General features: G+C 37.1%; 1 protein-coding gene across 15 annotated transcripts in view; it reads right to left on the bottom strand.

Annotated features, from left to right (window-relative positions):
- Positions 1-24,324, bottom strand: part of HDAC9 (histone deacetylase 9) — a 462,804-nt gene that overhangs the window by 188,597 nt on the left and 249,883 nt on the right. For 11 of the 15 annotated variants that reach the window (XR_003534444.1, XM_027684600.1, XM_027684601.1 and 8 more), the window contains 6 exons: positions 17,848-17,976; positions 15,870-15,985; positions 9,967-10,089; positions 8,037-8,084; positions 7,384-7,594; positions 6,779-6,996 (listed from right to left, as the gene is read on the bottom strand). Coding sequence is in view for 14 of the 15 variants with exons in the window: in XM_027684600.1 (XP_027540401.1) it covers positions 6,779-6,996; positions 7,384-7,594; positions 8,037-8,084; positions 9,967-10,089; positions 15,870-15,985; positions 17,848-17,976 (845 nt within the window). In the remaining variant the exon portion in view is untranslated. The remainder of the gene's footprint in view (positions 1-6,778; positions 6,997-7,383; positions 7,595-8,036; positions 8,085-9,966; positions 10,090-15,869; positions 15,986-17,847; positions 17,977-24,324) is intronic. The other 4 variants (XM_027684603.1, XM_027684602.1, XM_027684604.1 and 1 more) reach the window with 1 other exon arrangement.

Raw genomic sequence — 24,324 nt, 5'->3', positions numbered from 1 at the left:
ACAAATTCCACAGTGGAAGCCTGTCTGCCTTCTGTCACAGCAAACCTTCATTTTTGGGGTGTAATGGGAGTTTAATGGTTTACTAAAAAGAAACAAACAAAAAATCCTTTTTCATTACTGTAGTAACTGGGAAATCACAATATGTGTATCCTGCATGCTGCAGGTGGCATACACTACACTGGGCAATCCTCACTACTGCAACTAACGCAGTGTCTCCTTTTATTAAGCAGCATCCAAAAAATGTCTCAGATCAAATACATAAATCTTTTCCAGTTGCTTCTCAGGGGATGACGCTGACCAAAAAGGCACTAAAACTAACTACATGCAATCAGCTCAGGTACACTCCTCTCTGTCACTTAGGTGTTATATAAATTATTATTATTTATTAGTTAAACATCCTCAAACAAGAAGAGAAAGACAAGTAAGGCTGTGTGGCTGGCTACTAGTGAGCAAATACAAGCTGAAACATCTGTGTGACATATAATCATATACAGCTACAAGAGTTACTGAGGCTGATCCATCTGTAAACCATTCCATGTGCCAGTTACTTGACACCAGGTGGATTATTCTGGAGGGGAAGCCAAGAGAAAATGAGTACATGTCCACAGCAAAGTTAAGACACATATTTAGCTCATTACTGCTCTCCTTTCTTTTATGCTTTTTCACTTTTATGTCAGGCCTTTTTTTATTCACACTGCTGTATGGGCACAGATCTGCTGCTGAGCTTTCTGAGGCAACACATGACGGACTGCAGTACAGATTGAATACACAGATCACCTTCAGACACTTTCTGCATGCAGTCAGTGGAGTGAACAAGCATACATAAGGGGGCTGCAGAGACTCAGAGTGGTATTTGTGCGCATTTCAGTTTCCACTGTTCCTGTTTTGGGGCCTCTTCCCATGCCATGGAAGTCAGCAGGTGATTTGCTCCAGACTTCAGCCACAGGAGGAGATAAGCAAATTAAATTTTCTAAAAATCTGTGAAATGTGTTTTTTAAAGACAGCTTGGCCCCATCTTATTCCAGTACTATATTAGCAGCATTACCAGGAGACTGTTCAGTTCTCCTAAGCCATAAACATCTTATTTTATATTATAGCTCCTGGTAGTACCATGGAAAATTACGTATCTGGAGACAGATGAAGATAGCAGTTTAGAGTCAGTAATTCTATCTTTTCTCTCTATCTGAAGATGGATTGCACAGCAGAAAATGAGTTCTGAATGAAACACTGCTCAGGTCCTTTCACTGTGCAGCTGGATACTTCTGCTTACACTTAATGTTTAAATTTTTCACTTTAAATCCTCACTTTCCATTTTTTTTCTGAACTTATCAGTAAGTACATGCAGGACTTTCTCCTCATTTTAATGCATATTTTTTATTTTGAAAAAGTGATTGTTTAATCTGAGTTTTAGTAAAACTGCATTTAAAAATAATAACAAAACTATAATTTATTTCACTAAGAAATTAAGAGTTGTACATACTGGTTATCTTTAACTAGTATACTTTAGTGTTATCACTATTCCAACTAAAGCAGTCACTAGAAAAATGGCTTCATGCTAATGTAACTTTTTTTTTTTTTTTTGCTTTTATTTTCAGGAAATTAAACTGTAAGGGATATGCATGAGCCAAAGTAAATAGTGGCAGCAAAAGAGGAAGCATTTACAGACATCAACTCCACTGTATAACTGCAAGAGTCCAACCAAAAAAAGTCATCTAACATAATCTAACCTGCTTGCTTGTATAGAAAAATGGAAGACTAAGTGTAAATAATCTGGACACTGCAACAAACCATTTTATAGGTCCTTCAGTTGCAGCCCCTGCCTTTGTTTCTCCTTTGAAATGATAAACTCTTGTAAAATGCATGATTTTAAATAAAATGTCTTTACAAAGAGACAAAACATGAAATTCTGCAACAACCACCCCATAATTTCCATTCTTAGTTAATTGTTCATTTGAAATACATGGCAGTTGTTTCTAAGAACTCATGTATATACTTCCTGAACATGCTTTTTCCCCTTCTTCCCTATGACAATCAGACTACTTTGGCCAGCTATGTCTGTTGTTAGCTGTACTGAAAACAACTTGGCACCTGCTTACTGTTGTCTCTGTTACTCATGTAGCACAACATTTCTAAGGCATATATTTGTCTTTTAAAATCATTCTTCTGCATTATGGCTTAAACATTAGTTCTTAAGAAAGGAGAAAACGCTCTGGGTATTTTCCAGTTCCAAACGCAGCCAACTGTTGCTTTAGTTTTGTCCAAATAAACCTCTGCTGTAAGCAATATTTGGAAGAATACCTCTCACCTTCAGAGGATGCTAGTCAGATGTGTAAGCTGCAAAGCCAAAACCTTAGTGTAATATGTTTAATGAAACTAGATTAATTTACTACCGCAGAACCTGATCCAGTCTGCCACATTTCATTAAATATCATTCAGAGAAATGAATGATTAATCTGGGATTAACTGTATCTTTTCAGTATTTCTACAAATAATCTTCCTATTTTTTCCATCAATAAATCACTATAAATTTCTGTATTATTTTTTATTTTTATTAAGAGAGATTGGTCAACTATGAACATTATCTAAAGCACTAATGAATTTTCACTTCCTATATATTTTTTACCTCACAGTCTTGTCCAGCCATTGCTTCCCTATCCAAAGATGTTTTAAACCAATTGACATCCTGGAATGAAAACTGAAATTCAGGTATTTCTTATCTAAGCTATAGCATTATCCATACAGCTCCCACATTTTAGTGCACACTATCAACTGCCCCATTATTTTAATATTTACTTTACATACTGAGAATTTTACCACTAAAAAAAAATTGTCAAAATGCTATGAATACACTATTTAAGAACACAAATAGGGGTCCCGCACTGATCAAATAATATCTTGGTTCCAGTGAAGACCATGCTAGTTTAGTTTCAGCAGAGGCAGGCCTTATTCATCATATATGACAAAAATAACTTTTAAAGACCGAGGGCTTTCATTCATGTACTCTTCACATAATGATTTCTGAGATTTTCTTGGACACAGACTTCTGCTAGGGGCTTTGCACTTATATTAGTTATATCAAAATCCCTTTTTTTTTTCTGCTAGTGGCAGGGTCAAAGCTTTCTAGATACAGATATACACAAATAATATCAAGATTTTAATTTTTTATGGTAGTAATGGTCTTCTGGTACCCAATTGCACTACTTTTAATAGGGAGTTTTGGACTTTGAACTCCCTTTATTGAGCAGAATGAAGATTTGCAATGGTGATCAAAGGGTGTTATGAGGAAACAAGCTGTCATTTGGACAGAAGTATATTAAAGCTGACAATGGCAAAGTCGATCTTCCCTAGGACAAGCTGAGTTCAGGTTACTTCACATTCATTACTAATTCTGGGACAAGGATTTTTACCTACTTTTGGATGGGATGTCAACATTTGCAGAATGTTTTCAGAAGGTCAGTGTACTAGATCCCACAGGCATACATGCCAGACTTCAGTGGAGATGTATACCGTTTCCCACATCAAAAGCCTGGCATCTGACAGCTGACCAGAAAAAATCCATAGGGGAGCTTCTCTTTGTTATCAAGGACAGAGGCACACCTTTTGGCAATGATTTGTTTCTTTTCAGAATGGAAATGATCCAAGGGAATCCTCTACCTCTGACCTATGTTAGATTTTGCTTGTTATCACCCTCACATCAGCACTGGCTTGCTGCTGAAGTATATTTTTTCCTCAGAAAAAAAAATGTTTTTTTTAAATACAAGATAAATACAAGAACAATAGGGTGGGGAAAAACTGGTTCTCTTCCTCTTTTTGTTGTTACAGCAAGAATCGCCTACAGGTCAGCCAAAAAGATCTGACCAAAACCAGTTTTCAGGCAGTGCTGATACATGCCACATGATCTTAGCTCAGGGCAAATATTCAAAGGAAAAAAAATGGAAACAGAAATAGAAAAGAAAAAAGATATTAATTTGTTCTAAGCTCTTGATCAAGTGGCATTTCATAGTCTTGTCAGCTTAAAATGGTTCTGATCTTTATCACCCAAACTTTTAAGAGAATGTTTGAGTATTCCTTATTAAATAAACCCCCTGCATTTTCCATGACTGAAAAGAAGGAAATTATACCTCTTTGCAGATTTCATTATACAGACTATGAACAGGAGAGTAAGGGACAGAACAATAGAAAATAAGTTCATGTGTTCACTTGATACATGCCCAGTCTATTCCTAAGAAATGAGAAGATATTGGTTGTTTTCCTACCTGATCTAGAATACCTACTGTTTAAAGTTTCAAATAACTATAACTCTGCTTTGCAGAGTTTGATTGTAGAGCCATACAAATTATGTAATGAACAAATAACTTCAACTGTGAATAGAGTAAAGTTTTAAGACTGAAGAAAGTATGTTCCAGCATGCTAGCAGAGTGCAAAAGCCTTATGTAGGAACAGGTGTTCAATATGAATTTTTAGCTAGAGGGTTAAAGAATATAGCTTTAAATTCAGTACATAAAAGCTACTTCACCATTTGATTTTTTTTTGCACTCTTTTGTCTGCGGGCTACCCTCAAATTCCAGTTTTTAAAAATCAGGTTCCGTAAGTACGTAAGAAAGTCCCCTGGCTTTCTGTGTCCTTGCAGAGGACATACATGGTTAGAGCACTGACATTTTTCAGTACTATTCACCAAAATGATTCTTCAGAGAATGGAGAAGAACCTAGATGCTGCAAACTCTAAAGTCTGATAAACCACACACATCCTCAGATAACTCTGCTTCTATGGCTGCCACGTGATCTCATTCCTTCTCAGGTGTTCGCTGCTCTGATGAGTTACTGTGCTCCTGAAGAAGGCTGACTGCTCTGGGAGTAGGGGTAAAGGAGACTGAGAAGCTATTGGGGCATAAGTAGGTTACAGAGGTTCGAGGTAGAGAAAGGCCCTAAGATAAACTAAGTTTCTACTATCTGCATATGTGTATAGCCAATACTGTACAGAATAAAAGCTAGGTTCACCAGGTTTTAAAAGAAGGAATTTTATTTTGTCTCTTCATCACAAAGAACCATGTGAGAATGAAAGTGTATTTCAAGTATGAGAGGAAATTATTCTCATTAATGTGTATTTTCATTGTAGTTTAACTCAGCAAAAAAAAGTTACTGAAACGAGCATTATCCCAACCAACTTGTCATTTTACCTCCTTATTTAGTCTAGCTCTTGTGAGGTTCAATGCATTCCTTGTCCTGTGTGACTAGAAATATATGTTTATGTGCCTCAAGTTTAATTTTCACATTGGGGACAAATGTACATATATGTCACAGCACATATCCCAAATACTATGGGGGAATTTATAATAAGCATATTATCTAACAAAAACACATCAGTGGGGTTCTTTGCTTTGAGAGGAGTGCATGAACTGATGGGTTTGTAGTACAAAGACTCAGTACTTTACCCGTTAAAAATTCTTTTCTTTTCAAACAATTGAGGGAAGGTGAAATATTTTCAAAACCTGAGGCTACGAGATATACATATGCCATCTTGATTAAACATATGGAATGCATACTCAAAGAAAAGCCAACTGGAGTCCTAGTTGAGTAATAAAAACACCCAAGCTGAGAGAGGTTAACATGGAAGGATCAGCTCTGAACTTTGAAGTTTTCTAGTCTTCATTTTTCCTAATTAAGACAAGATTTAATAACCAAACCACTGTACAAACTATGTACTTAAACTCTAGGTTTGTTTCTAATTTTGTTGGGAATTCTTAGTAGATTCCAAATAATCAGTAACCCCTGGGAAATTCACCCAGTAAGGCGGATTGATTTTTTTTTTTCCTTAGGTACAAGGGCCCAACATCCGCTTTTCATCTTTGTCATTGCCTCTTTATTGAGTTATTGAGTAATACTCAAACAAAAGAAGACAACTAAAGATGTATGATTAGTATCTTTGAAATATTACAGGAGCTTCAGCAAACAACTTTTGGAAAGCTATTCAGTAAATGCAGAAAAATGTTTTCAAATAAAAACATTTAATTACTTGTATATCTTAATTTTAGAGCAGGGAATGGCATTACATTTGTTATGGAAGCATTAGTTCCTTATACATCTATTTAGATTCTGCTGCTCTTTGGTTATTAATGGATGGTTGCTTTTCCTCTTCCCCCTGACCCTGCTCAGAATCAGGCGTTACTGTACAGGCAATCATGATTCAACTCTGTATCAGATGTTGGCAACAGCACATTCTTCTCTTTCTCCTTATATGGTCTGATAACAAAATTTCACATTACTAGTGGACTCACAGATAAAAAGTCAGTTTGATAAATGGTGATTAAAATTTCTCCAGATATTTAGTGACTTTCTCACATAGAAACAATAAATTTAATCTGCTGATTGAGTTCAAATGAGTTATCCATTAACACCACATACTAGTCCACAATGAGAAAGGTTTTAATACAATTCAAAACCAGTTGAATGGAATGACTGCTGAAGCTCAAAAGTACACACACAAAATAGTTGGAGAGAAATCTAGTAATCTTTAAGGCATTATTTAGCATTCAACAGGAAGCCACCTGCAATGTAAAATTGTAAGCTGCTTTGGACCCTATTTTGTTGAATTGTAGCCTATTTCAGAACCTGAAAAATTAAGTTCTATACAAATATATATATCAACTATGCATAAACAAACAAGATACTTGTGCAAGAATCTCTCTGCTGTCCATGACCACATGGCCTCAATAACTAAGCTTCTATAGTAGTTTTCAACCTTTAAGTCAGTTGGAAATTCTTTACTTTGGGAACTCACCTTATTCATGTGGACCTGCTGCTGGTATTGTTTCTGCTTCTCCAAAAACTGCTGATGTTGCTGCTGGATGACCAGCTGGGCCAAAGTACTCTGAGGAAGAGGAGCTGACTGGGTTCGATTCAGTGGCCTGTGACGAGGCAGTTTGTGGGCAGCTCTTATGCCAGGTGAGACTCTCTCCTTTGCTGCTAAAGGAGACTGCGGATGAAGAGGAACTGCTCCTGCAAAACAGGGACATTTCACTCCCCTGTGAAAAACAACAAACTAATAGTTCTAATAGGAGAGAAAGCTTTCAGTGAGAAGAGGGGTGTATATTGAGGAACTCTGCATCAGCACTGATTCAGTGGGATGTGTACCACGTGCCTCACCATACACTGCTGGAAAAGAATGTGATGAAGTAATCATTTTCTCTTTTCTATAATCACTGAATTCTTTCAGGCTAAGAGTCTGGAATAGAATCACTAAAAGAGATTCCTTTTCTCTTCTACCCTTCCACTTTTTCCAATGGTTAGGATGTATGGTACCTATATTACTACATTTAGTTTAAACTGAATACAAGAGTCATTAAAAACATCTTAATGTCGTATTGTTGAAGCTTTGATCATTACCAGTCACAAGAAGTTTTTGCTGTCTCATTTGTTCTTTCAGTAACAGATGCTGCAAGAGAGCTTGGTGGCTGCTATTTGGCTTTCCCTCCAAAGCAATGTGAGGATGAGTGGATGATGGAGGAATGTTTCCTCCATACTGTCCAGCCAAGGCCACTCCTTGTCTGAGTGATGGGGTCTCCCCCTTCTGCTTTTCTTTGAATGACGATGAAGCCTGTCAAAGAAGAACAGCATTGGTAACTGCTTTTCAGAGACCTGGATGTTTATACCTCCGCTTGATTAGATGGTCATATATCACACTTTATGAATACATAGAGAAGAAAAGGTTAACATCCCTATCTTACACTTTGACCGTGAGATAAAAAGGGAGGAAGAACATGCCAGTTAAATGTAACACTGTGAGAAACTGTTTAATGAAACCACTTGGAAAAAAATCAGTAATAAAAGCCAAAGCATAAGGAACTACTAGTTAGAACATTATTAATGAAAGGACAGGACCTATCCTTAAAATTCCTAAAGACCTTCCCACAGCCTTCTGCACAGGAAACTAGGGGATCAGAGGAAATAGTTTGCATTGAGTTTGGAATAGGTAAGGCTTGTTTTTTCACATAACTTTCCATCACACAGCAAGCCAATCAGCAAAACAAAATAATTACCTGTAGTAGTGGGAAGCTATTACTTTTCCTGGAGCACTCCCTGACTCCCTGAAGGACAGCACAAATGTAAGTTTTACCCTTTGCAAAGTAAATTTATACAGTTAAACCCTCAACTACAGAATTGTCAAGAGCTATTGTACATGCGTGGCATTTTAAAGTACCCTTATAAATTGCAGTTATTGAATTAAAGCTTTTGGAAGTTTTAGTCCTTCAGCATTGTGAATGTACTTTATAGTTCTTTGCTCTTTGCCTATTAAAAAAAAAAATCTTAAGACAGCAGTTAAAGCAGAATAGCATTTTTTATACCAAGAATAATAACTGAACAGAAATATACATGTTGAGGCTTTCAGATAACCACTTATGGTATGTCATGGCAAAAACAGTTTATCTGATAATCTGAGTTTCATAAATTCTAAACCAAGGTTTTTACCAATATTTTTTTGGTGTATGCTTACTTCACACTTTGCAATTACCCTTCCCTGAAAAACAAACACCAGAGTAAACTTTACATTCAATTTGCAACTGCTTATTCTAGAAACAGAAATAAACATTACTTGTGTAAATCAACCCCTTTGTTTTTTCTAATGCCAAAAGTACAATTTGGTGCTAGTTGACCACATCAAAAGCTTGTAAAATTTGAGTGAGCAAATGAAGCATATTTTCATTTCTATTTTAATGTTATAAAATTACTTTGAAGCTAGTTATATATTTTGTGAAATAGTTAAGAAATTTTTCTTGATATCTCCTGAAAAAGTAAGTGCTACTTTTCATGATCAGTTCAATTTTTTCATCCCTTACAAACAATAATTTGCTTATAAATATCTCATAAAAGACTTGCAGAGAACTGATTTAAGGCTTACACAATTTTCTTTACAAAGTTCTGGATCTGATGTTAAAATGTTGGATTTCAGCAATATATTACTGCTAAGAACAGGAAATGTATTGAATAAGCCATAAAGTGAAATGGAACTTTGACTTGAAACTACATTTAGCACTGGAATTCAGTAGCATTTATTACACAGTGGATTGCATAGATATAATTTTTTTCCTCGATGGAAAGCTGTGCTTACAACCCCTAGTTTTTTCATAGAAGTTACCAATTCCCATTCTAAGAAATTTAAATTGTTAAAATTTCTTCACAATACATGGTTGTATAGAACCACAATATATCAGTATTTTTACTTTTTTTTTTTGCTGGAAAGCGGGTAAGTTTTGACCAGTAGCAAAATTTTCAATACTGAGCTGCAAATTTCACCTCCAGGTTACTGTAACTTGGTTTAGATCTAAAGATCCATATCCATCTGCATGGATTTCCATAGATACTATATCTGTGTTTTCATTCATTTTGCATATTAATTTAAGATTTATCTCTAAATAAAGGTCATTGTTGCAGACTGAATAAAGGGATGTGAATATAGCTTGTCATTAAAATATTAAGAATTGTTCACTACTCACCAATTTTATTTGCCTGATTGATAGCATACCCCTCCAATACAAACCTAGCTGCAGGAATAGTAGGTTCTCCCCCTACTATGCTCCAGCCCAGTTTAGGTTGCTACTGGAATCTCATAAAAAGTTACAGGTGCTGTAATTTATCAGATAGAGATGATCATATAATTTGAACATTTTTACTAAATAATCTCTTCATATACATCAGGCCACATCTGAAATCTGTTATCTTACATAAATGCAATGCATATGGCCCATACGTAGGTAAGGTCCACACTGCTACTTGTTTATTTGAGATTAAGAATGAGTATTGCTTTCAAGTTGTGCCCTTAAATATCCAGATGTTGCCCAATGCATAGAGATGTCTGGTTCCTACTCTGAATTGTTTATGTTCCAAAATGCTAAAAAATAAAGAGAATTATGATAAAGTAGGTTTTCTGGAAGCAAAATTATATAGGAAGGCTTGAGACTGGTCACTTACACTGATTTGAGGTTGTATTGCTGGAAGTCCCAAGGTAATGTTGGGCAAAGAAGGGGATGTGTACAGACTCAACAAGTTCACTGATTCATCCTGTATCAAAAGGCGTTGCTGAGAAACCAGATGCTGGAATAAATGGGAAAAACAACAGAAGTAAATCTCCAAGCTTTTTATCTCTGTTATTTTATCCTCATATCCTGATACACTGAAAGCCAGTTATGTATCATTCATTGGTTTGCATCCCAATGGAGTTCCAGATAAGAAAAATTACTGTCCCTATAAAAAAGCTGTTGATAGTTCTGTTCATAAGGAAACAACTGATATATGTCTGGGATTATTCCTTGGTTAGTAAATCAATTTTCCATGCAAAACTGAAATCTTGACGATTTTTAGACCATCTCATCAACTTCTCATCAGTTCAACATCAGTTCTTCTCATCAACTGGAGTTTCACTACTAGAAACTCAGTGGGAATTCAGCCAATGAATTAAGGAGTATATCTGAATTAAGGAGTCTATCTAGCTGAATCAAAGGTGTCACGAGTGTGGATGTATTAGACCTTTACCATGGTTGTTATATTTTTTGTTGTAAGATTATTTCTAACTAGTCAATTTCTTTTTTTAGCCAGATTATGATATGGGGATGTTTCAGGCACTTTATTTACCTCCATTGACATGGAAATTTCGGGTAGAAAGTAAGGCAGATTGACACATCTGCCATTTAAAATAATGTTCTGTCTCTCTCTCTCTCTTTCTGCATATACTAAAAAATAGTGCCCTATCATTCCCTGATGATGGGACAGTCCTCATAGCTTTCCTAATTCTGTTCAGGTTAAAATCGTTAAAACTTCTTTTGAAGCCTTGTGATATAATTTTCAAGGACATGGAACTGCTGATATATTTTTGATTACTGTCGAATAAAACCAGACATTCTAAAAGGATCACTCTTTGTCTTTCCATAGATGAACTGGGAAGAAACATAAAAAGTTAGATTACCACAACTGGAATTTTTTTGAAGCCTTTGCCTTTCTGCTTGAAGAGTGATGTTTTTCAACATGTGGTCTAGTATAGTTGCTTGAATTATATTTTCTGTTTAACTCTTGCTTCCCTCCCAGAACTTTAACACAATAAGAGCTACAAAGGTCTTATTAGACTTAGGAACTCTGGCATGATATGGTCCCCAAGGGAACAACATCCTTGAAAAAGAATACCCTGTGTAACAGTATGACACAGTGACTGCTTTCTTCCCAAACAAAAAGCATATGGGACTCCAATAATAGACCACCTCCAAGAGGGATACTGCACACTCGGGCTTTGACTAAAGTAAATATAATAACTTGTCAAGCATGTTGTGGGGAGCTGTAGATTTTCCCCTGGACAAACCTGGAATATCAATTAACTCTGTAAAATACTTTGTGTTAATACAATGCAACTTCAGACCATCACTGAAAAGTGGTTAAGCACAAAAACACAGGATGTTATTCCAAAACATAACCTTCCTCATACAGTTTGTTTGGAGATACGACCTATCACTGAGACAATAACAGTAGAAGTCTATCTCTGTAATTTTCTTTTGGTACCTAGGGAATATCAACAGATAGCATAGGAAACAAAGAAGCTCCACTTGTATATTACATTAATTCCTGGTTAACAGTGACTTGCCTTGATAACATCCACCTTTAACCAAGTAAATCCAAATATGTCAAGACTATGGAGATATAATGGAGGGAGTCTACAAAGATTTGACGGAAAAAGGACACTGCAGTAGCTCTAATGTGCCTCCTAGAATATTAATCAAATTTATAACAATTGCAGCATCTATACAAAGCCATGTCAAAGATATATGTTTCATTTTTAGCTTTTGGTATGCCACTATTACCTTCTAAGATTAGAATTAATAAATGCAACAGTGGCAGGGTGCATTGCAGTAAAACACACTCCCACACTAAGGTCAGGCATGATTGTTTCATCAGGCAGAATTAATCACGTTATGGGAGTTTAATGTTGAAAACAGGAGTTTATTAGTAAAAGCATTTCCATCTAATTTCTAATACCACTAATAATACGTCATTTATATTTTAGTAAGTGATTGATTTTTTTTAAAATATTTTCAGGTAATATTAGCCTAAGCATCAGTTAAACCTCATCTTCCAAAATAAATGGAGTAGTCTATCTGCATAGATTGGGATCCTCTGTATCACAGAATCCCAGAATGGCTAAGGTTGGAAGGGACCAGTGGATGTTATCTAGTCCAACCATCCTGCTCAAGCAGGGTCCCCCAGAGGCAGAAATACATGACTCCAGCTGCAGCTTGTCTTTATACATGGTCAACAATATCTTGCAGTGGTGGCAAAGCTGGAGTTGCCAGCAGTGTCATGTGGCAGAACAATGGCTAAGCCATGTACTTGTCCTACATGCAGACATGGTGGTTTGGGTTGGCACCTAAATTACCCCAAAGAGCGACTTGCTTTACTTTCTCCTCTATATACTTACTCATTGGTCCATTGATCCTGCTTCCTGACGCTTAAAATAGCCCATCAACAGTTATCCTCTTTCTTAAAACAGAGTACAAGAACTAAATGTAACAGTGCATAGCGATCAGCAAGTAGCCATGATGAGCGACTGTACTTTGGTTGTACTACCGGGACCTGCTGAGAAGCAGGAACACCTATGTGTGCATGTAAATATGCACATGTATGGATTATGAGGAAAAGACAAAATGGTTTGGCTTTAATACTTCTCAGCTGTGGAGCTACAGTAAGGTTGTCATAGCTTTCAATATTCACAATTACTTACCCTTGTATCTCTTGATGCTTTTGGGATGATTTTTAAAAAAATTAATTAGACTCTCTTCACATACACTTGAAACAAACCTCATCAGCTAGTCAGAAACCTACACATTTTTCCACTAGCCCCTTACAAAGATCACATCAATGAGCCGAGTACTAAATGCTTAGGGCTATCGGGTTGCACAAAACAAGTATGTGTTTATCTGCAATATGTGTAATTCATGTCTCCTGCTTAATCAAGGGATATTCTAGGAAATACTGCTCACCGAAGCACAAATGAAAGAAATTGATCTGAAGCCTGCTTACACCAATTGGAAACTTTCCATTGCCTTCAATGGCTTTTGACCAGGCCGCAAATGCCTAAAATTAATCATTTTACATGACTAAAGCAGGTTGTCCCTCTGAACTCAAGGGACATGCTGTGCAGGGGCTCAATCCTGCTTGCATTTCTCAGGCAAGTAAGATTTAGCCCCAGCACAGCAGGTGACCTGAAAGTGTACGGCATGCTACAGGAGACAAATAGCTACTGCGGTGAACCTTGATGATACTGAAGACATCTGGGCCTAATAAAAACAAGATTTTATTTATAAGGTGCAATTAAAATCGTGAGTTTAACTTTTAAGTTTCATATAGTGAGACCAGTGTTTTAACAAATGGTACTGAAAGTACCATTAAGGGAACTGTGATAGTAAAAGATTATCTGCAAAACTGCAGCATTTGGAGTGCACCTTTGTTCATCCAAAAAGCTGTAAATGTCTACCCACCAGACTGTCTGTTCCAAAGGGTAAATGACTTAAAAGTTTCGCTATTTCAATGGATGTGGTAAAAATACTTGTAAAATTTGTTTCATTACTGATAACGCTCTAATTCTGTCCATGCACTAGAGTGTAATCACTTACGGTATTGACTCATGTTTTACTGGTAAATGGCTCTGTCATAGTAACCTGTTATCCCCAGCAAAAAGTGTTTTATTTGCTGCCATGAAAACCACAGCTATCCACCCACTCAGATATGAGCACAACACTTACTGCAAATGTCACAACAACGATTATGAAACAACAGCATTGTGAGTCATGCAGGATTACAGAAAAACAAGTGATATTTTGGGTGATTTGGAACATATCCTATTATTAGAAACTTCTGTAATTTGTGTCTCTGATGAAAAATTGACTAGATGTATAGCCTTTGAGAGCTGGCAGCTAATGCTAAACTAGAAAGAGACATGTAGGAGTTTGGCTGATGTTAAACTACCAAAGAAAATCCCACTAAAATAAAAATGCACTGAAGCTGAGATTTATGGAAAAATGTTGGAGCCCACAGGACCACAGTACTAACAGTCAAGTAACCCGAGAGGTAAAGAAATCCCTGACTGGATCCCAGCTTCTTAGCACACATCCAGCGAGTGAAGTGACTGATGCCAGCATGCAGAGCTCAACTTCTAAAGGAACTTTTTAGGCTCATTTGAGCAACTTTGATTACATGTTGGGGCTATAATTTCTGATGTCTGGCACAGTAAGGGCAAATCATATGCAATGCAGTGTTCTATTAATGATAAGAATATTAATATTAATATTAATGTTCTTGCTACAACCTTTCCAAATCTCCCCAGAGACTGCCAGCCTGATCAGATTGTATGTATTTCTGATGGTGGTTCAACACTGTGGACAAATGTCCAGAAACTATAACATGCAAAGTAACAAGCCCCATGTACCAGACTGAGACATTATTCCCTTTGCATTTTGCAGTATGCCTGAGTCAATTAAAAATCCAGTCGGTCAAGATTTCCTGTTTAATACAGCACTGACACCCACATACTACCAACTTCTATCTAAAACATTCCCAATAGTGAAATACACAACTTAATTCCACTGAACTAGGATCTGATCTAATCCGAATGATGGATCCTACTCTGCATCTTTTAAATTTCTTTGCAATCACATACAAGGGGCTATGAGGCAAGACCACATGTTAGCCATCAATGCAATTTTTTTTTCTTTTTGGTTACGGGCCAGAGAGAGGCTACTAATCAGTGTGCAGAGGTCACCCACCTGCCCTCTGGATCATAGTTCACACACACAATTAATTCATTATGGGGAAAAGTCACTGCTGGAGGTTGAACTGCCCATTCCAGGTTTGTTTTTTTTTTGAGGTGAATGTCCTACCACTGACCTGGAGAAATATCTCCGTTAACTAAAACTCTGTTAAATCACATTTTCTTATGCAATTTTTCTAACATAAACAGCATAAACCAACAATTAATAGAAAACTCTGACACCAAAGCAGGAACTGCTGTAAATATAAGCACTGGATACAGAATATTGTGGAAATTGATTCTCTCTTAGTCACATTAATTTACTGTCCCTTTACAATACTGTCATGGAAAGCATGACTTAGGCATGTGGTCTATGCTAAATGAGGTTTATCACAACTGATTTACCATCTGCATTCCTGTTGTTATAGGCACGTATTCATGAAACAGAATGAGGAGTAGTTAAGATTCCTTCTGCTTACAATCTCTCTTTACAAAAAAAGTATCCAGGACTTCTGGCATGTCACTTATGATGGTAAGTACTGCCCTGATAAGGAAACTGAGGTACAGCAAAATAAAAGGCAAATGTGACAAAGGACTTAGTCATCTAACTCCAGTACTGTAATTAAATGAATTTACTTCAGCACTCATCTGAATTTGGGACTACCTTAACTTAACTCATATGTGTTAGGATCACCAATGCCTAAATCGCTCTTTTCCACCTGGGAGTTCTTTATCAGTATTCAGCACTGAGCACCTCTTCGGGTTATCCCAGAAGGTAATGTTCTGTAACATAAATGCTTCCAAGTTTCTTTCCCAGCTCACCTCCATTCTTCCAGTAGCACTACTGCTCCTTTTTCTTGGACTTTTGTTACCAAAGCATCTCCTGAACATGCATCACGTCTATGAAGACACGTCATATATCACACATTTTGATGTTAGCCTGCAAGTGTCCTGGTATCCTTGAAAATTACATCTTTTGCCATCACTCTGCCTGTGACTATGATCCCAACAAAATTAGAAACAAACCATCCATCCTCTCCAGTCTAGAAATTTTAGCAATTGTCTATACCACAGTAATGAGTCTTACCTCAGCTTGAATGTTAGACGGCAAAACTGAGGTTTCGTTTTCTGTTGTACTGCTGGTTGGACCATTGCTTGGGGAACTGGGACCTGATCCAGGTGAGCTGCTACTGACTGAGGATTCTGAAAAACAGATTAAACGTACATGAATTTCACATTGGAAAGGTACATGTGATCTTGATTAATTATATACTCTTTATGGCATAGGGCTTTCTTTGCTATTGAAAAGTATCTATCTGTTACGCTATTTACTTACATTGAAGATTTTTAATTCATCCTCCTTTTCTTGTTAATGAGGAAAGATACTCTTGGTCTTTCCCCTTCAGATCTGTCTACTTCACATAAGAAGCATTTACTATTTATTTTTCCCACAAAGATGGTATAACACTCAGTATCAGGCAGAAAGAGAGACACAGAGCTTGTAATGAGTAAAGAAAAGACACTCTTTTTAATTGCAAAGAGTCCTATCTCTGTAAGAGATCAAAATGACAGAGATAGCAGGACTGCAAAGGTCATGATAACATGTCGTCCATTCATGAGGTCTACTGCCACCCCTTTCTTTGTAGGACAGGGATGAGCCCAGTGTGGACTAATCACTACCTATGCAATACTAGTGGCAAAATATGCACTTTTGCTACATCTTGGGCATGAATATGAAGGAATATTTACAGTATGCAAAAATATTAAAATAGCATTTGAAAGGCTGCATGTTATTTTGACTTAAAATGACCTGAGTTCTGTTTTAGGAGAAGAGGATGATCTTGTTGTGTGTTGTTCTAATTCTACCCTGATATAAATTACATTTATGTAATAGAAACAGTTAAGAAGTTTAAAGATGGAAGAGTGTAGCATTAGTGGAGGTACGCCTATTTCATGGGACAGCTTTCAAATTAAAGCACTCAGGAAGTTAAAATAATTAATATCTAAATGTGGCAGTAAATATTCTATAGCTACTTCTTTGCTTCTTCACTCTTTCTGCCGTAATTCACATGCAAAAATATGCTCTCACTGTGACTGACATTACAGGAGACTTCCTAACTCTTACTTGGATCTCACTCTTTGATTTACTGAAGTGAATCCATACCCAGCTATACTCTCTGGTCAAATAAAAGTTCTTGCGCTGTATTTTCAATAGCTTTCATAGAAGTGGAGAAAGACAAACTTAATCTTTTTTTCTAATTTTTAAAAAAAATTAAAATAGCACTTTTTGTATAAATAGGCATTTAAATAAAGGCCTATTTTCAGTTAAAAGAATAAAAAGTAAGGGGAAAAAGGCTTCAGACAACGTTTGATCAGGGTGAAAGGTCCAAAATGTCATATAGTCAGTATTCATAATTATAACGACAGTCTGAAAGGCTCCAAATTATTGTCAGAGCTAGGAAGTGAAGATACCTACTTTCATGATTTTGCTTTTTTAATGGTGTCAGACAAAAAACTCCTATGGTAAATATCTTGTGTGTAAAATATAAAGACATCAGCTAAAACTAAGAGAGTGGAGATCAAGAATCTCATAGAGGCTTCAAAAATGGAATTAATAAATTAGTTGTAAAAAATTATAATCTGGAAATAATTTATAACGAAATTATTTAATTACTTTCATATGTATATTCACATTCATGTCCCAATTTCACACATGACATACTGTGAAAAGCTGTCACAAGAACCGCATGTACGAGGACACTGATGAGAATTTGTTCATGTTGTGCTTTAGTTCCATCTTGGTGTGACATAATTCTGATATACCAAGTGAATTCAGGTACATGTCTGACAGACTAGTGATACTTGACTGCGTAAAGAAATCACCTAATCACCTGGGCAAGCCATGAAGCTACTAAATATCAATGCAAAGTCAAACCAAGAATTGTCAGGATGAGGTCAAATATTGTAAATGTTCTTTTTGTTTAGCAAACAGTTTCAATTTCGAAGTATGACCACTATCCTGTGAACTATGGCAACTGATATAGCATTTCTCCATTCTTAATTACCTGTCACCTCGAAAAGACGCTTCTTGAATGAACTGACATTTCCATCCTTCCTCCTGAGTAAAGGACTGCTTCTCCTTTCTGTCACCTTCTGTTTTAACCTTGAACGTACCTTCAAATTGGGCTCTGAGGCTGGAAATTAAAAGAAAATACGTGACTACAAATCGAATTACTGCTTTGTGTCAGACACCACTGACCCTGTAGGACTTCATCTCATCCGAGGAGGGCTTGGAGGCAGAGGTTTTACTCCCCAGACATCCTGCTGCTCCTTAAAATTTCATTTTAAATTAGAGGCTAGGAAAGAGAGGAAGACAGCCGAAGAGCTTCAAATCCCAGTATTTTTCTCATCCTATTTCAACTTTGAAGTTACCCATTAATTATTGCTAATACCATAAGTATTAATTATAGACGAATGCAATTTTATTTTCCATCATTTTTATCTCTCTTGTAGGTGAAAACTTGGATGAAGACACAGCTTGGACCTCGGAACCTTATAACTGGATTAAGGTCTGATTACAGAAATAGAGAGAAACCTCCTTTGGTGTCTTTTGATTTCTCTTAGAAATATAAATTATAACAAGCCTTGCTGGCAGAACATTTCTTGGTCAGCAATTTTAGGTCCAGAAGTTCAGTGTTTTCTGAGTTATTCACCAAACAACTAGATTTACGACAGTGTCCTAAGAACATTTGCAGAGAAAAATATATGCTCTGAAAATGAAGAAGTAGGATTGAGTCCCAGAAAACCCAGGATTGTATTTAATGCACCTTGGGCAAGTTCCACCTTTGTTTCCTAAATGCACACAGTCTTTTTATATGAGAGCCAGCTCTGCTGTGCTTTTTATTTTGTAATATTTTTAGCACGATAAAATGTTTCATATACTCATTTATCTGTTCTTTTAAGTATACCCTCTATCCAACAGACTGCTGAGAGGTAGTGAAAGATAATAGTAGAATAGAATTTGTTTGAATTTCCCTTTCTGAAACTGAGGCTTGGCTAAGCAATATCTCAAAATAAAGAAAGCTGGAAACTGGGATTAATTCTCTCTCCTATGCAAAGACTTGAGCCCAGCCCCAAAGAAGGAGCAAGAGTTAGCAGAAAATCAAAATAAATTATATCTTCACTCAATCCAGAATTATCCCCTTGTCACTTTGGGGCAGGAGATCAACTCTACACTTCTGATTCCAGTCCTTGCCCAGCATGTCATATCGCACATCTTTTTCCTGATGTCCCACTTGCTCCCTCAGCAATGGGGAAGCTAGAAATGCTCACTAAAGAGCAAAAGGGCTGCACCTCACCAGAGTGCTGCTGTGGCCTGCAGTACCTGCAGTCACATGCTGGCCTTTGTCACATTCTACGCTGCACTTGTCAAGTGTTTCCCTCTGAAGACCCTGTGCCTTGAGTACGTTTCAGGCTAGCAAAACACTGGAAATCATTAATAATAAAAATATTTAAAAAATATTTTCTATCACTTACTACCACTGTTAAGACCAATGGTTCTAATATTGAAGTACCAAAGACTTGCTTGCTAAGATACCATTTGCGACGAAACCGAAAATATAAAATATAATAATGGGCTACGACTACACTACACACTTTCAACCACAGATCTCACCAGGTGTGATGACATTTAAAAGGAAAGGCACTCAATCCTTTTGCACTTACAGATAATTCCATTTACACTATTCTGTACTCTTAAAAATTAGAAGAATATGTCTGTAACCGTGACAGACTAATGTGATACAAATCCTCTGCAACAGTCACTGGAGAAATTCTCCACTTCATACTCAGTCACAGTGATTGCCTTTCTATTTTTACCACATTCCCATCATATTCTGCATTTGAATCAATCATATAAGCACAGAAAACAGACTTTGAAGTCAATGTCTGAGTTTACGAGCCATCTGAGAAGATGCATGAAAGACGGCAATAATTTTTAAATGGAAATAATCAATTTTAAAATTAAAAGGCAGGGAAAAGGGTGGTTTTAAAATTATAAAATAAACCTCACAATAAAAACCAATGCCAATGTTTGAAGAGTGTTAGCTTCAAATACTGGCGTTCCTGAATGTTCTCCATGAGACACTGCCAGCTCTAACATGGTGTTTACTAGGACTCAATGACTAGCAAAAAGGATTCTGGTTTAAGTGCACTAAATATATAAATCTATACAGTTTGAAGATATCTGCTCCAATGAACAAAATACAGAACTGGACACTGGTTTCTTGATTCCCAGCTGTGCCTGAGGCATTGACTTGGTGTGTGACTGCAGAGATCACTGTAACATCTTGCTCCACCAAAGCTGCGGCAGAATTATTGTTGACTGCAAGAGGTATGGATCACAACAGCAATCCTGTGTGCTTCAGTGCACTCCTACATGAGGGCAGTAATAACACATCTATGTCCTGGTTAGAACGGCTGGGACCAATTCATCCCTGGATGGGTGTAACCCAAAACTGTGTATTCTATAGCCTCCATGCCATTTCCCAAAAACTGCTGTCAGTAGAGGCCTGCAAGGTGGGAAGATGTTCCTGTACCCTTTTATGGAATTCCCTGCTCTGATATCCTTATATGGAATTCCCCGCTCTGATACCCTTATATGGAAGAGGGACTGAGCATCCGCATGCCCTTTTATGGAATTCCCTACTCTGAGGGAGGGACTGAGCACTCCCGCCTGAACTGGAGAGTATATAACTGGGAGTTTCAGAGCCTTGAGGCTCTCTCGTGGGATCCAGAGGAAGACTCCAGACCACTGCCTTCAACTAGACTGAGACCACCACCCTCAACTGGACTGCAATCACCACTTCTGACCAGACTGCAGCAGCTCTCCCACCAGCAGGTTTATTCCCTCTCCCTTTGCTTTGGACTCGGGGGGTGGGCCAAGGTACACCACTTTTGTTCATACCCCAGGGTGCTGGGTTTGTACATTTGGGTTTTGTGGATTAAAACCAATTGTCTGTCTGTATAATTGTACTTATTGCATTATTTTAATAAATTGTTATTCTGACTTATAAATCTCTCTTTTGAATTGAGTTCATTTTGCCTTGCTGGTTAACTTTTAAACCAGCACAATCTATTATTGTCAAAGCTCTTCTGATAGTTAAAAAGGCAAAATTAATCATTTTGACCTTCAAGTATGGAGCTGTGGATTGCAATTATAAATGTATATACATATATATACATACCGACTGCCCCAAGGCACTCATGTAAGATTATTCAGAAACTATTTTAATTGTTTAAACTCTGAATAAGTGAGCAAAAGTGAAAATAAATATTTCAAACCTTTTATTTTAATTAAATTCTTCCCCTAGTATTTGCAAGACACTTGGAAAGTCATAGTTACAAATGGTCAAGAATTATTATAATTAATCTGCCTTATGTTTCAAATGATTATTTGGCTCAATATTTTCACTAGTGATTCTTGGAAGTGGTCTATAGAGGGATAATGTTCAAAATAACTGCTTTGCATTAGCCACTTGATAAGTATTTCTACTGCACACTATTGGCTCCTTTGCTCATCTTAATTAATCCACTGCAAGGAAGAATATGTTCCATCACCCAAAGGCATTCTCCATGTGGAAAAGAAGTGTCACATGGGGATTCAGTGTCAAATAACTTTTTGAGGCTAAAGATTTACTCCCCAGCTTGCTGCAGAGTAGCATCCTCATGCAAATAAAAACCCCTAAGAATTAACCTTTTTTTTTTTCTGCACTGATACCACAGAATTATTGAAAAGACCTTCAAGTAGTCTATTACTTTATACAGTGATTCAACCATAAACCAAGACACCGACACAGCAAGATAATTAAAGCATGTGGCTAACTTGCTGCATGTTAAGCATCCCATTGGGATCCAGAACTCAAAACTAGATTAATTCTACACCATACAACAGACATCCTATATCTCACCTTCCTGAGGAAATGGGACCTCCTTTAAGGTGCTGGAGGTGCCAAATGCGGTGGGGTTTGCTGGATTAGGTGACTCCAACTACAGTGGACTGAATCATCCCACCAAGGAGCCCGAATGCCATAAACAAAAGAATAAAACAAGAGCACATGTCCAGGAGTGTGGCAGATAAGGAAAACAGGATAGCAAATTTTTGTGGCAGTAGTCTAGTAGATTGGGCTAATAATTTAAAATCCTTCTAAGAACCAGTATAGATCTGATATTGGTTTAATTGGTCACTATATAGGCTAACTTCTTTGCTCCACAAATCTTTGCACCTCTACTATATTTACCACTTTGGAACAAGTAATAATCTGTTGCCACTTGAAGAAAGGGATAATTTATTATTTGAGAGTGTTTTGTTGCAAAGAAAACAAAAAGACACAGCCATTTTCTCTGAAGGCCATAAAAGCCCATGTCAGTGATCTCAATGCAAATCAGCTGATACCCACTTGAGTGATTCACTTGAGAGGATTTCAGGAAAGACTGGCCTGAAAATGACTTTGTTTATGTACCTATAGCATAAGCTGGAATAATGATATGTTGCAGTATATGGCTTGTTCAGTTTCATTGGTATTACCTGGATTATTCTCTTTCTAGTGCTAGTAATAATGGACTGCTAATACTCTTTAAATAATTGTAAGTGACAAACAGATATGAAAGATACAAAAAAGATTAGTTTGAACAACAACAGAAGATAATAGAGGCAATCCAAGGATTGGTTACCAACTCCTTGGCATGACCTGTAATGATTTCTACAGAACTGCAAACGTTGGTTGTAGATGAAGAAGAAAGACAGTGTCCCAATGATTTCTCTCATACTTTATGATGGCTTCGCAGAGGAAGAAAGAAGTAAGTAACTGTACTGTTAAAAATGGAAAATACGCAGGCTTCTATGTAGGTACACATTAAAGTCATTGCAACAAACACATTATGTAGGTACACATTAAAGTCATCACAAATCAGTGATCAGGTGAAGGAAAGCTGGTCTCTGCTAAGAAACATGGTGCTCAGGTACAAGCAAAAGAGATAGGAAAATGATTTGGTGAAGTCATTATGTCCTGTTCTCCACTTTGCTTAATATTAGCAGATACTAGCATTAAAGAATATAGCCTGGGGCCAGATTGCTCCCAAATGAGCTGAGGTATTTTTGACAAGGCTTTGCTTCACTGTTTCATTTCATGAAACACACAGAAATATTTAAGAAGAAGGGATAAAAATCCTTTTTATGCACGGGGAGAAGATATATATGAAGGGAATGTAAAAGACAATAATGCACTACTTTCTGATGGTTCCTGGAACACAGTACTACTTTTGTATCAGAAGAGCATGTGCCAACTTCAAATCAGCATTTAATGAACCCAGGCAGGAAATGGGGGATGGGAGAGGGTGCATAGCGAGCAGGTCCTCATCTCGAGGCTAAAACCATATATAGGAAACCTGAAGAACAGAAAGTGAGCTTTTGTCCAGACTTCGAAAGGCTCTAAAGTGAAAGCATTTCCTTTTCCTCACTGGCAGGCTGGCTTAGAAAAGCTGTGGGGCAGGCGATGTAAATGATGCTAAATTTGGCTAAAAAGATTCCAACACCAGCATGAGCAGCAGTGGCAAAATTGACATCTTACTTGAGAAAGATGAATTGTTTGCTGTTGCTCAGGCACCAACTGATATCACTAAGATCGTTTTTAAAATAATAACTTGAACCCCTTTAACATAATTAGGTCAACAGAAAAAATCAGGAAACAAAGACTTCATGATCTTGAAGTAAATCTTCACTAGTATTCTCTATTTCTTCAGCTATCATTTTATTAAGCTGTGAAGGCTCATATATGATATTGATTTGAATATAACCTATGGTGTAATCCTTACAGGAGTTGAGGTTTTTTTCTGGCTTATATCTAACAAGTATCAATAAATCAACACATAGTCAAGGAATCTTTCTTTATTCACACCACATAGTTTGCTATTCTTTTATAGTATTGTACTAGAGACCCATGCACAGATAAGCATTATGTGCTTCACAACACACAACCGTGACAGTCTAAGGAGAAACTTCCCAGTTTCCCCTCCAGTTGATGTAGGCAGAATGAAATGCACAAGATAGCCCTAAGCACCACCAGAAAGGATAAATGAGAAGATAATCTGGGCTTCCTCACCATAACTAGGGATGCAACCCAAAGCCTGGCAGAAAGCTAGAGAGGCAGAGAGGCACAGATCAGAGACCAAAGCTGCTTCCAGATTCCTCAGCTGCTTTGTGGAGAGTTGTGAATGTCTGTCCTTCTGAGAGACCTGGTGGTCTCACAGCCTTTCCGCTACCACACGTGGTTCTTGCAGACATGCAAATATGCTCTCAATGGAGTTTCTGACTGCTGCTCTGGCTTCCTGTAGGCAGCCACAGTCTGTTTCAGCCACCTCCACATAGCTGAATATATAAGGCATAAGCAAGATGAGCAGTGCCTTTTTGTTTTCATACATAACTGACTGACATCTGCTGTAGAAGGCCACATCCTTGTATTGACAAGACAATATTGGACAATGAA

Source organism: Neopelma chrysocephalum, unplaced genomic scaffold (assembly GCF_003984885.1).
Source record: "Neopelma chrysocephalum unplaced genomic scaffold, ASM398488v2 Primary Assembly neopelma1_67, whole genome shotgun sequence".
Lineage (NCBI taxonomy): Eukaryota > Metazoa > Chordata > Aves > Passeriformes > Pipridae > Neopelma > Neopelma chrysocephalum.
This window is presented reverse-complemented; position numbering and strand designations above follow the sequence as displayed.